The sequence below is a fragment of the Parasteatoda tepidariorum genome, chromosome 9, assembly GCF_982258835.1.
Source record: "Parasteatoda tepidariorum strain Cologne lab strain chromosome 9, Ptep-v5.0, whole genome shotgun sequence".
In the NCBI taxonomy this organism is placed as follows: domain Eukaryota; kingdom Metazoa; phylum Arthropoda; class Arachnida; order Araneae; family Theridiidae; genus Parasteatoda; species Parasteatoda tepidariorum.
This window is the reverse complement of record NC_141763.1, coordinates 8,765,728-8,779,109: the sequence shown is the minus strand read 5'-3', so window position 1 is coordinate 8,779,109 and position 13,382 is coordinate 8,765,728. Positions and strand designations below refer to the sequence as shown.

The following is a 13,382-nucleotide window of genomic DNA, read 5'->3' as shown; positions in this document are numbered from 1 at the left end:
CATTACATTTATATATATAGTAAGAAATAATGATTATTTATTATTATAATTTTACTCCTTGTTTTTTGATGCTGTTATTTTAAATAAAAACCTATGATTGAAATAATATTTAAATGAGGTACCTTTTGTCAAAAGTAAACATGTAATTTAAAATCGTCATATGTCTTAATTCTCTATATAGTGGTCCGATGGCATTGTGGCTATTACATTTCGGGAATTTGCTTTTTCTAAAAGCCCTAACAGGAAGTGGGTAGTATTCGATGGTCCAGTTGATACCCTCTGGATAGAAAGCATGAACACTGTCTTGGATGATAACAAAAAAGTAAGGTTTATTTTTTTCTATTTGTATACTGTATACTTTCTACCTATCTATCAGTATGTATCTATATCTATGTGTGCAGATTGTGGCTTTTGAATGATTCTTGTTGCACCGTTTTCCTTAATTTAGCCAAAAAAGTTCTGAAAACTGGATAGGTTGGAAAAAAAAATATAATGAAATTTTTGAAACATCATATCAGTATACAGTAAAAGCTTGTCATAACAAGAATTCATAATAACATCATATTAGCTTTTTGCTATAAGCAAATACTTATATCTTAATAAAAAGACTAAAAAAAGGTAATAGGCATATTTACCTTTATTTCTTCTGTTTTGAACAACTGTTTTGAATTAATATACGCATATAGAATAGATTGCTTTTGTCTATAGATTGTAGAATAAATTCATAGCTGCCAACTCTATTGGATTTTCCAGTAGACTACTGGATTTTGCCAGTTATTCATAGTCTACAGGTTTAATAAAAATTCTCCTGGTTTATCAAAAGTTCTCCCAGTTTTGGTACATTTTAGAAAATTCTCTAAAACTGAATAAGTTTTCTAAAAAAAAATCTTCATTGAAATAGAATTTTTAGTATAGATTATTGCTTGCTTGAATACTTAAATAAGCATGTTACTAATGCATCATGAAGCGTGCCTCATTTATAGAAATCAGTTTAAAATTGTTTTTTTTTTCTAAAATGTTCAGTTTACTTTTATTTAGAACTCTGTTTTCAATAAATTGAAAAATATTGACTCTCTTTGATGAATTAAATGCCTATTACTATTCAAAGTTATGAGTAAATATAAAGCGTAACATTTCAAGTTTGTTTAATGTCAATCATAACTGGAAAATATTGCAGTTTTATTATTTTGATGACTATAAAAATCCCTAAAATTTCCTGTGTGTAAAATATTTATAACATCATGCAACAATTATCATGAAATTTATATTTCCTGAAATCTACTGGATTTTTTCCTATCCATATTGGCAGCTACATAAATTACATAGCTCTGTACTTTTATGAAAGGCAGAAATGTCTCAGAGAAATATGTTTGAACAACGAGTTTCTAAATCATAAAGGGAAGAAAATAAAAGGAAATGCAATACATTTTGATATCATTGATTTTAATACAAAATTTTCATGAAAGGATATAAAGGAGTGTGATATATGTGCTGTCAACAAAAGGCACATACCTTTGAAGGGCATGAAAAGATTTCTTAAAATAGCAGAATTTATCTTTCGTTAAGAAGCAGATAGCTTTTCTGATTGTTGCCCGCATAATGCACTATAAATATAAGGGGTTAAAATTGTAAGAAGAAAACAATTTTCCTTTTTTGCTTTCACCTATTGATTCCAGAAATAAATAATTATAATTTATTTTATTATTTTTCTTTCAAACTTTTCTTTTGTTAAGAAAAAATAGCTTTTCTGATAGTTGCCTGCATAATTCAAAATTTTTTCACTTTTTATAGCTTTGTCTGATGAGTGGAGAAATCATCCAAATGTCTAATTTAATGAGCATGATCTTTGAAGTCATGGATTTATCACAAGCTTCAGTAAGTGCGAAAATGATTTGCTATATTTTTGCTTTTTGCAGAGCCTGTTTTTTTTAAATTTATTATTCTTGCATAATCTTTTAGCATTTATTATTGTTGCAATTATTCCAACCTTACAGATTAAAATATTTCTTTTTAATATGTATTTGAATTATATATTTTATAACCAGTGTTGAGCAGCTGACCGAATTTTGACTGAATTTACGACAATCAAAATATGTAATAGATAGCAAGAACAGTAATTATGAGTCTTAATTGTATCGTGTTTACCACTAGGATACTCAGGCTCGTGTCTATTCTATTCTGTTTCGTCTGCCAATTTTATTATCTTCTAATATTTTCTGTCCCTTTTTTTTTATTCTGTGTCAATTAATATTATTTTTGATTATTTTATGAATGCAGTCTGTTTATTTGTTTTATGTGATATATACTCGGATGTGTCAACTATTTAAACAATCGAATAGAGAATAGAAATGCATTGGATGAAAGATATAAAAATATCTTCAAAAGATGCATTCGATAACACCAAACTTGACACCCCCTTTCAACTACTGGGGTTATGGAACAGTTTTTAAAATCTTATTCTTACTTATATTTTGTATTGCAAATTTGGTTTCTCCAGAAGAAAAAAGTGCCCCAATTTGTTCTACATTTTTCTTAGGCATTTCATTTCACATAATGTGCTGCAATCGCAAAGTAAAACTAAGCAAATAGTATCAAATAAATAAGGAAAGCAAGAAAACAGTTGCCATCTTTTTTTTCTTTCTGCCCATTAAATGTGGGCATAGTTTGTTTTCAAATTTCAGTTTGGTTAAAGATTTTCAGAAAGTAGTGTACTGTGGTTTGAAATAGGACTATTTTTAAGTAGGTTTCAACACTGTTTTCCTTTTGTAATTTGTTTGTATACGTTACTTTTGTATTGTGTATTTCTTTTCTCTTTTCCTGGAATTTTTACAAAATCTTTGGTGTACAGACAGAGCAATTTTTAGCTATTTGTCGTGCTCTCTCGATAGAAAAGGTTTTGTGTTTTTATGACTTCAGGAGCTGGTACCCCCTGACGACATCAGCTTCAGTTGTCATTTTTATATTTTCATTATTTTCTTATTTAAAATTTTCTATCAGCTGTTGATAGTGAAGCTTTAGTAGTGCTGAGCTGATAGATTGAATATCTGCCTGAGAATTTTACTTTTAGATGCTTGATCGAATGCTCTTTTCTTAAAATATTTGACAATTTCTATACTTTTTGGACACCCTGTTAATAATACTTTTCCTATTCCTTTTAGCCAGCTACAGTTAGTCGGTGTGGTATGATTTACATGGAACCCACTGCTCTTGGTCGGGTGCCCAAAGTACATTCATGGCTGAATACTATCTCGGATGCTTGGAGTGCTGATAACAAAGCTCTTATTTTCGCCCTCTGCAACTGGCTGATTGAATCAACGACAGAATTTGTGAGGAAGCATTGCAAAGTAATTTAATTTTTTTGTCATTATAATACCCACCTTCTTCCCCTTATGATAGGTCAAACATTTGGCTTTTTGCAAATCACCGTCATTTCATTTTGTAGTATGCTTCACCAATGGTTTCCAACCTAGGGGCGATGGCCTTAAAGAGTCGGGTCGATAATCCCTGGGTTTTTTAATTAATAATAATAATAAAAAAGTCAGCAAATCTCTCCATATCTGGATCCCTTCAACATGTTTAGTAGAAAGAATATTTAGTTTGGTCATCACAAAACAAAGAAGTAGATTGGACATTTGCTTCAAAGGAGACCTATGCTTAAATTTGATGAACATAAAGTCCCCTGAGGCAGAATTTCTGCGATCTATCTGCGACAAAACTCTAGCACTAATATCTTTCTGCAAGATAGTTTTACTAATAACAAACATATACGTTATTAATTTAAAATAACAAAAACGTTGTGTTTACCACAAAAAAAACTATTATATATGTTTTTTTTACTTGAACTTGTAAAATTTTTTTATTCTTATATTATTAGTGATATTCACGAATTTTATTTGGGGGAAAACTCACTACTCTAGAGAAATCAATAGCAATAACTGCCAAAAATTAGATAGAATCATTGCCTTAAAAAGTAAATACTCAAATGCATGATTCAAATTTTCCATATTATTTGAAATCTATCGGTATGTTTAAAAACCATGGGAAAATTAATATCAATAACCGCCGAAAATTAGATCGAAAAATTACATTTATTTACGATACTAGCGGCGTAAATTGATCGAGTCCAAAAGTGATTATCTAAATGCGTGATTTAAATATTACATGACAATTTCTGTGGAAAAGTAAATTAAAATTTTTTTACTTTTCAAAAGAAAAGTCTTTCTGCAAGAACTCCGTAACGTTCTGCGACAATGTCGCCGTGTTGCTGCGATTCTGCCACTGGGATAAAGCCTGATATCCAAACTTTAATTTAAATCCACCAAGCGCGAGGCAATAATTGAGAAAGTAAAAATGAATAATTCAGTTATCAATTTTTCCGCATTACATTAAAAAAATTCATTTGAAAAAATGTATTCTTGTTTCAATTATTTTGCTTGAAATAATATCTCTTTTTTTTTTAAAAAAAAAAAGGGATGCACATTTTGAAAGAAAAAAAAATACAAAAGTGACTGGATAAAATTACTTTATTATTTACATTTTAATTTAAATTAAAATCAGGTATAATTTAGCATATATTCAAATTTATTAATGTTCACTCGTTACAATGTTATGTCTACAATGTCTTTTTTCTATCAAAATGAAAAAAGGGGCGATAAATGTCAGCCAACTTGTAGAGGGTGGACTAGACTATAATTGGAAAATTCATTAATATTTAATAATTATCCTAACAAATTTTAGAATTATTGCGATGAACTAAAGATTTGAGTGTAATAAGATTATGTGCCATCCTTTTGCTCAATCAACTTGATTTATTTGACGCTCAATAATTTACCTGTATTGATCTTAGTTGTTTCGATCTTAATCAACAGGAGGTGATTCCAATGAGTGACAGTGAAAAAGTGGATTCTTTTCTCAAAATGGTGGAGATGATCATGAGTGATGCTTGCGCTGATGAAGAAGCAAAAAAGATACAGAATGACAAAAAGATTCTGAAGGGATGGATCATAGGAGTTTTTATGTTTTCTACTGTGTGGTCCATTGGCGCTACTTGTGATGAGCAAAGTCGAGAAAAATTCAGTGATTTTCTTAAGATATTGACAATTGGTGAAAATTCGAACTACCCAATACCGACTGAAGTTGGAATGAAAATTGATTGCACTTTTCCAAAAGAACTGTCTGTGTATGATTATAAATTCATGGTAAGAAGTAAATTTAGTTGCATTTTTTGCAAATTATTTTATCAATGTAACTTTTGCTTTAGAAATTATCCTCTAGTAAGCCATAAGTATTCAAGCGTAGACTATTTTTTGTACCATAATTTTCCTGAAATTTGATCGAAATAAGTCTAATAGTTTATAGATTGAAATCATCCTTCCTTGAACAAAAAGCCTTAAAACTTTTTTAAAAAAAAAACTTTGAATTCAAGATTATAGTCAAGTAATAGTGTTTAAATTATGTGGAATGTTTTATAAAGATTTGCATAAAATCCACTTTTTAAAATATTGCATATTTTTTTCATTTTGTGATAATATTTGAATATAATGAATTCATAAAGTAGTGTACATTTTTAAACTTAAAACTATGTAAATATTGAATGCTCTTAAGATTCAAACTGTTATGTTTTAATTTAACTTTGTATAAAGATTTTTTATGTTGAATGCTCTTAAGAGTCAAACTGTTATATTTTAAAAATTTAACTTTGTGTGGGGATTTTTTTACATTATGTTCAATTATGATTCACTAAAGTAAATTATTTTTGAACTTTTGTTTTTAAAGATAAGGGGCAGAGGTCAATGGTTTTCTTGGAGAGACTCCATAGTCCCTTTGACCACTACAAATATTAGCATGAGAGACATCATAGTTCCCACTGTGGATACAGTAAGATCCTCTTACCTGATGGATCTTGGAATACGTCACAAAAGGTATTTTTTAGTTAATTATTCTTTGACTTTTTGTTTCTATATTAATGTTCATGGTAGTTTTTTAACCCATGTTCTCTAAAGTCTTGGCATATGTGCCAAGTCTCCTGTTTTTTAACGAAAACTCCTGTATTTTACGACTATCTCCTGTTTTCTCGTATATTCTCAAATTTCTCCGTATTTGTTGGGATTTTAAAAAAAAGAAATTTGGCAATAAAATATCTGCTGATGGCAAAAATACTTCTCTTTTTCCTCAACAGATAGTGCTATTGCCGAGTACTGCAGTATGTTTTGTGACAATAGTTTAAGCACACCTTGCAATCAGGTTAACCATGGGATGTTTTCGTGGTTTTCTTCCCCACATAACGCAAATGCTGGTTAGTTCCATCAAAAAGTCCTCCACGAAGGTAAATTTCTTCCAGTACTTGATTGATCCAGAAGTTCCCTTATCTTCTGGATTGGGTTCAAAATTACAAGGCTACGGAGTCGAACATTGGTAGTTGTAAACCCAAAATTGGGTCGAATGTTTAACAATGGTTATAAAATAATTTAAGTAATAATAAATAAGGGTTTTGAAAAATCTTTTTCAGATTAAGATTAATATATATATTTTTTGCTAAATGTAAATTCTTATATTTCCAATTTTGAATTTCTCTTTTTTACTTACATGATTATGCATGATGTATCAAAACTTTACTTGTAGCCTAAAAAATCTCGCTTGTAAGATCTCCGTTATTTTATTCCTCCAATATTGGCAGGTAGATCTTGGGTTCAAATCCAGTGTATAGGTGACAATAGCAAATGGAGAAAATTTGAATCACGATAAATGATTTGCCATTTATGTTCTCTTATAACATTTATTTTCATCTTGTGTGACACTTTTATGTGAATTTTTTTAAAAAATCTGCATAATGCTTATTGCAAAGAGTCTTGTTTCAAATCTATATAATAGAAATGGGATCTACTTATTTTTTCTTCTTTGTTTCATATATTTTTTTATTGTATTTTCAAAATAAGTAGTTTAGGTAAAAAGCCTCACAAAAGCACCATTCTTTTTTGTGAAATCCCCCCCTTCATAAAATAAAATGTAATTTTAAACAGTAAACTTGTATATTTACAGTGGCGTAGTTTCAATGTATGTGCGAAGGGGGTTATTGGTTATCTCCTTCTGTTGTTGTTGTTTAAAGCAGATGGGGTGCGATTGTTCTCATTTTCCAGTAGCGCCATCTATGACCAAAAGTTCGACTTCTGTCGCACCTGTATTGTCGTTTGACAATATGTAGCTCCTGAAATATATATTTTAATTTTAATTTTTATTATTATTTTTATTTTTATTTTGATTTAACTTAACCAACTGGCGGTTATGCACATAAAAAGTCATATTTTAACCTGCAGTCTTCACCGCATAGCAAAACCGGTTTTTCTATGTTATTAGATCGGGATATAGTATATCGAGGAGAAACATTTGCTCAATCTTGCCCATTTGCTAAACCGCCAGTGGGTTAATACCACATTTCTTTTCAGACCTCTGTTACTCATAGGTCCAACAGGAACAGGCAAGACAGCTTATGTTCAAGATAAGATGATGAAAGGACTTGATAAGGATGCTTTTATACCTTCCTTTATTGCTTTCTCCACACAAACTTCAGCTGGACAAGCTCAAGTAAGCATTCTACTGATGATTTTTTTTTATCTAAATTAATTATTCACTGATGGAATTATTCACCCTTTTTTATTTCCTTTTTTTTGTTGATAGGACATGATCATGTCAAAACTGGAGAAAAAAAGGAAAGGTGTTTACGGACCACCATTTGGGAAGAAGTGTGTCATATTCATCGATGATCTGAACATGCCTGCTGTTGAAATGTATGGTGCACAACCTCCTATAGAACTTTTGAGACAGTTTTTTGACCATGGAATATGGTAATATAGTTTGTATTCAGCTATCATGTATTTTATTTAATAACATGTTGAAAAGCCAACCTATTTTTTGTATTACTACTGTTGATGCTCATGTAATTTTGAACCCAAACCTGCAGTCGTGAACTAGTAGTTCATTGGGACAAACTAGTCTTTGTGGAGGACTTTTATGAAACTAACCTGCAATTACATTACATAGAGAGGAAAACCACAAAAACCTCCTGTGGGGAGAGGAGTTATCAACAATGTCAACCTTCATCTATGGAAAGGTACTTCAAGATAGAATCGAGTTAACATGTCTTATATACTAGTGAATTGGAATAGATTATTGTAGTGGTAGTTACACTACATTACTCTCTCACTAGAACTTTATCTGGGATAGAATTTGACGAATGGATATCACTAGTTGATTCATTAATATTTTGTAAAAGATTGGGAGAGCTGTATCATCACGGTTGTGTACATTGTCGCACCTGTGTTGCTATTAGCAGTCGAGTGTGTACGAGCTCCAGTGGTGTGTGATCCAGACTGAGTAGCAACAGTGCGAGGAGAACAATGTCGCAGTCACAAATAGCAAGTCAGCTGTTCAATGTGTTCTATCCTCTGAAGTAGGCATATTTAAAAGGAAGTGAGCGTTACTGTCAAAATAGGCATGTTCAGATTACTCCCCAAGGTCACCAACGTGGGGAGAGGAGTTATCAACATTGTCAACCTTCTTCTACCTAATGGTACCTCAAGATAGAATCGAGTTAATACGTCTTATATACTAATGAATTGGAATAGATTATTGTAGTGGTAGTTACACTACACCTCCCATGGTTAGTTCAACAGATAAAATGTTACCCACGGTCTATTTACTAGGAGGAGGATATCTTATGTCGGCACTGTGATTGATGTGAGCTGGGTGCAAAATTTGTAATGACTAGCTATTGCTGGGATTTGAACCTGGGTCACTTTATTCGAAGGTGAGTGCTCTATCCTTGAGCCACCATGACTCAACTATCATGCATGACATTCTGAATCTCTGTATTTTTGGAAAAACTGTTATTGTTGTGATCAGATTTTATATTTTACCCACGTATAAGAGCTTAAATCATTTCTCAATGTTGTATGGAATCGACTAAGCAATAGAGAATAGATAAATGAAAAAGATTGTGGTCCATGGAGATCAAGATTCAGACAGAAAGTAAGAATTTATTGACATTAAGCAGACAAATTTTTCGCAAATTTAAAAAGAAGGCCATATGGCAGTATAAAAAAGAAAAAGACTTTGTAGAAATCCTTCCCTGGGAATGACAACTAAGATTAATGGAGATAAAGAGATAAAATAGACTTTTAGAGCTATATAAAATAATAGAGACTGTGTTCGGTATAGATAGGTAGAAAAAATATAGAGAGAGACTGATAGAGGAAATAGCAGAGTTGGATATTGATAGAGAGACATAGATTAAATCGATTTATGGAGATAAATAGATAAATCAGCCTGATTCAGATTGATAAATAGGTAGAAAAATAGTAAAGATGAAAACTGATAAATAAAGTACATAAAAGAGAGATAAGAGAGATTGATTAATGAAATGGAATAATAGACACTTTTGTCTAGGCATTTTGTATTAGAGCTTTTAGAAAGCTCCCCCATTTATTATTGTTTTATGATACATTCCCATAGGAGAAATATTTTATATATTTTTCAAAGTTTAAGTGATTTTTTTCCCTTTTTCTAAATAAAGCTTCTAAAAAAATGAAAATCTTATTGTAAAGTTATTGTAACTGTGTGGGGAGAGTTGTTATCGACAATGTCAACCTTCATCTAGGAAAAGGTACCCCCTTCATAGAATCGAGTTAACAATTCTTATATACTAGTGAATTAGAACTGCATTTTTGTAGTGGTAGTCACACTACAACTATTTTTTTCTTCTATTCTATCTCATTCAATCTATTTTTTCATTGATTTTTGTGTAATAAATTTGTGATATTTATGTTGCTTGTTAAAATTTTAGGTATGAGAAAAAAGAGAAGAGCGAAATCCGCCTTGTAGACACTCAGTTCATAGGAGCGATGGGTCTTCCTGGTGGAGCTCGTAACAATATAACGCCAAGACTCATGCGCCACTTTGGTATCATAGGCGTCAATCCTTTTAGTATATCGACTATGATCTCTATTTTCTCTTCTGTGATAAGCATCTATTTTAAGGTACTTATGATTCCTGTTGATTTAGACTTGCTTAACCTTTTTGTTTCTATACACATGGTGCATAGCGCTTTTAAAAAGTGCTTAAAGGTGCTTATTTTCGATTTTCGTTTTTTAAAAGCCCTCAAAGGTGCTTTTTTTATTAAGTGTTTTTAAAAAGTGCTTAATTTTCACTTTTCGAAAAGAAATATTTTTCTTTGCCATGTCAAATATCGTCACATATCATGCGAAAGCGTGATTTTCACATTGCTTTTGGTGAAGTTAAATTATATTGTAAATAAACAGTTCAATGTGAGAAAAATAAATATTTTAATTAAGGTTATAGCATGATTATATAGTTAAAAACAAACTTCGTCGATAAACGACACTTCTATTGATGTTTTCATAATTACAACAATAAATGTTGCCAAAAGGAAAGAAACAAAAAATCAACACATAATTTAGATTACATGCAGTAACCTAATTGGTTGATTCTATCATCGTTGGTTTTATCAATTAATCATTACTTTAGGTTTATAATATTTGGTTAAAAATATGCCTTATTTCTTGTTCTGGTATTTGATATTACTTTCAGTTTTTTCAATGTTTTTACAATTAATTTAAACAGGATGCTTTTCAGCTTACCGTCAGTCCGTAGGTGTATGAAAGCGCCAATTGTTTTCATGTTAAATTAAATACATCCGGGTCTGCATGTGCATATACTGAGCTGAGTTCCGTGAGATCCTTGCACTCTTATGTGCAAATCTGCTGCAATTTACTAGATATTCTCAATTTCAGGCTTCATTTCCTACCCTCTGAAATTGAACTGCAAAATCTCTCCATCTTTTTATGGTGGCTAATATAATCAAGAAAAGAGATCTTTGTCAGAAACTAGTTATTGTATAATGATCATGTAAAGTTTTTGAAAATTATTTTGCATTTTGTTATGTATATAGTGCTTAAAAATATTTTTTGAGTGCTTATAAAATACTTAAAATATGCTTATTTTTTGTTGAAAGATTTGGCTTTGCACCCTGAACAAACAATGTTAAGTGGGAAAGAAAGGTGTCTGGAAAAACTTATAAAATAGTATAATATTAAAGGTTATAAAATATTAAAAAAGTAACAAAAATATAAATTATGCTCTTAAAAAATGAATTAGGTGCTTTAAAGTCAGAAAATGCTTAATATGTATATATTTTTGATGAAAGAGAAAAGTAGTTAAAATTGATTGGCAAGTAACATTACTTAAGATTTTATCCTTAATTGTAAATAATTTCATCGTTGTATTTCTGATTTTCAATAGTGCAATGCCATAACGAAAGTTCTTGAAATGGGTTTTCTCCCTGCCCTCCTTTCAACCACCACTGGGATTGAACTGTGATGGTTCAGGGAAAAGAGCTTTCGTAGCATTATCAATGTAATTGTGCTTAATTTACGTAATAAAGGAAACTACAAATTATTGGTGTTTATAAATTTGTCCAGCTGCAAAATCTAATATTAAAATAATTTTATGTGGTTGAAAGTTGAGCATTGAATGTCCTTTTTTCTCTCCCTTCAGAACAATCATTTCCCCCCTGAAGCCCACCTGATTGGTGAAACAATAGTGATGGCCACAGCCGACATTTACAGCTCTGTCTTGAAACATCTGCTGCCAACTCCAGCAAAGTCCCACTATACATTCAATTTGAGGGATTTTGCCAGAATCATTCAGGGCTGTTGTCTCATCAAGAAAGAATCGCTTGAAAAGAAAAAAATACTCATCAGGTTAACACTCTCTCTTCATTAATCACGATATTTTTCTAATCTTAAGCTGCTGCAAAAACCGACTTCCCCCCCCACACCACTCAACTCATTTTTGCATGGCTCTTATTTTTTTAACAACGTGGAAGGAATGCCACTTAATTTTGGTCAAACAATGCAACCCCTCTGTCCAAACTTCTACACTTCAATCATTGAGAATTTTCCCCATTTTGTAATCGGTCCAAAGGTTATTTTTCGTCTTATTGCCTTAAAGATTTTTTCCACAGGCAATATAGATATTATCTTAATGACTTATGAAAGTCAAATGCATAAAATCAAGAATTAAAGTCTGGCAATGTCAGAAGAAGATGCTGTTTTTCATAACAGCTGAAGTGATAGTGAGATGTTCTGCTCATAAAGGGCAGGCAGGACTATCCACCTACTAGAATTGATAGAGCCAGTTCACATGTACAGTGAAATCTCCAGGAAGGACCACCTCTATGTAACGACCTATTCTATATAACGACCTCTTATATTTACGATCACTTTTGGGAGGAACGGAATTTGTCCCGTAGACTTTGCGTTGAAGAAAACTTTTAGGAGGGACCATCAAAACCTCTGCCAGTGATTACGCCAAATACAGAAAAGGTTAATAAAAGAAACACGAAAAAATATCAAAACAAATAATATCAACAAAGCAAATAAGTAGATTAAAATATATTCAAAATATTTATGTGAGGTTTTTATTTAGAGAGCTTTTTTTCACAATCTCTAAAAGCGACCCGTTGAAGTCAGAATGCAGTTTTAGTTTTTTTTATGTGTATCTTGCAATTTTTGATTAAAGATTAAAGAAAAGCACTTAGATATATAATTTTGTTATAAGCTTTTTTTTTTATAGAATTTAATTGGATTTTTTTTCTTTTTTGCAATCATGAGGGTTTTTTTTACAATCAAATCACTTTTTTTTCTGATTCTGATTTTAAATTTTTTTTCTGATATTTTAATATAGTTTCATTACTATCAGTCCCGCAATAGACTGCTCATATATATTGCTACCCGGTCCTGGTTAAACTTTTCTGACGTCAAGTGCTCGAACTTGCTCGTACCATCCCATCTGCAAAGGATCAAAATTGTGATTGCATATCATCCTCAGGGATGTTTTCCAGATGGTTGCCGTTAGCCCATTGTGCAGCTCTAGTGCAACGTAAATAAAGTATCTACCTCTTAGAAATTGTATTTATAATTAATGTAAAATTTAAATTTCATTTCATCTCTGAGCAATCATTATTCATCTTAAAATAAAATAAAAACTTATTAGAGTTATTTGATTTTAAAACTAGTTTAACCCTTTTTTAAACCCTTTAACAGTCCTGCATATGGGTAATAGTGATTATACTTACATTCTTTCCTACATAGCAAAATAATTTTCCTACTTTTTTAACAAGGTTAAAGAGATTTAAAGCAAAGTCATTGTTTGATTAGCCCATTTATGAAATCTAGAAAGGATTATTATAATCTATTATTTAATATTCCAAGATTCAGATAGAAAGTGCAACTTTTTTCCATCTTTAATAATAAATATAAAATAAAAAAATAATGAAATTTTCTAGATATTTATTATATTAGGTATTT

General features: G+C 30.9%; 1 protein-coding gene across 3 annotated transcripts in view; it reads left to right on the top strand.

Moving 5' to 3' along the window:
• LOC107454707 (dynein axonemal heavy chain 7) overlaps nt 1-13,382 on the top strand; it is a 164,674-nt gene that overhangs the window by 78,498 nt on the left and 72,794 nt on the right. For all 3 annotated transcript variants that reach the window (XR_015429024.1, XR_015429023.1, XM_087150828.1), the window contains exons 33-41: nt 182-322; nt 1,792-1,875; nt 3,159-3,344; nt 4,869-5,198; nt 5,776-5,921; nt 7,443-7,581; nt 7,675-7,841; nt 9,839-10,031; nt 11,569-11,774. Coding sequence is in view for 1 of the 3 variants with exons in the window: in XM_087150828.1 (XP_087006954.1) it covers nt 182-322; nt 1,792-1,875; nt 3,159-3,344; nt 4,869-5,198; nt 5,776-5,921; nt 7,443-7,581; nt 7,675-7,841; nt 9,839-10,031; nt 11,569-11,774 (1,592 nt within the window). In the remaining 2 variants the exon portion in view is untranslated. The remainder of the gene's footprint in view (nt 1-181; nt 323-1,791; nt 1,876-3,158; nt 3,345-4,868; nt 5,199-5,775; nt 5,922-7,442; nt 7,582-7,674; nt 7,842-9,838; nt 10,032-11,568; nt 11,775-13,382) is intronic.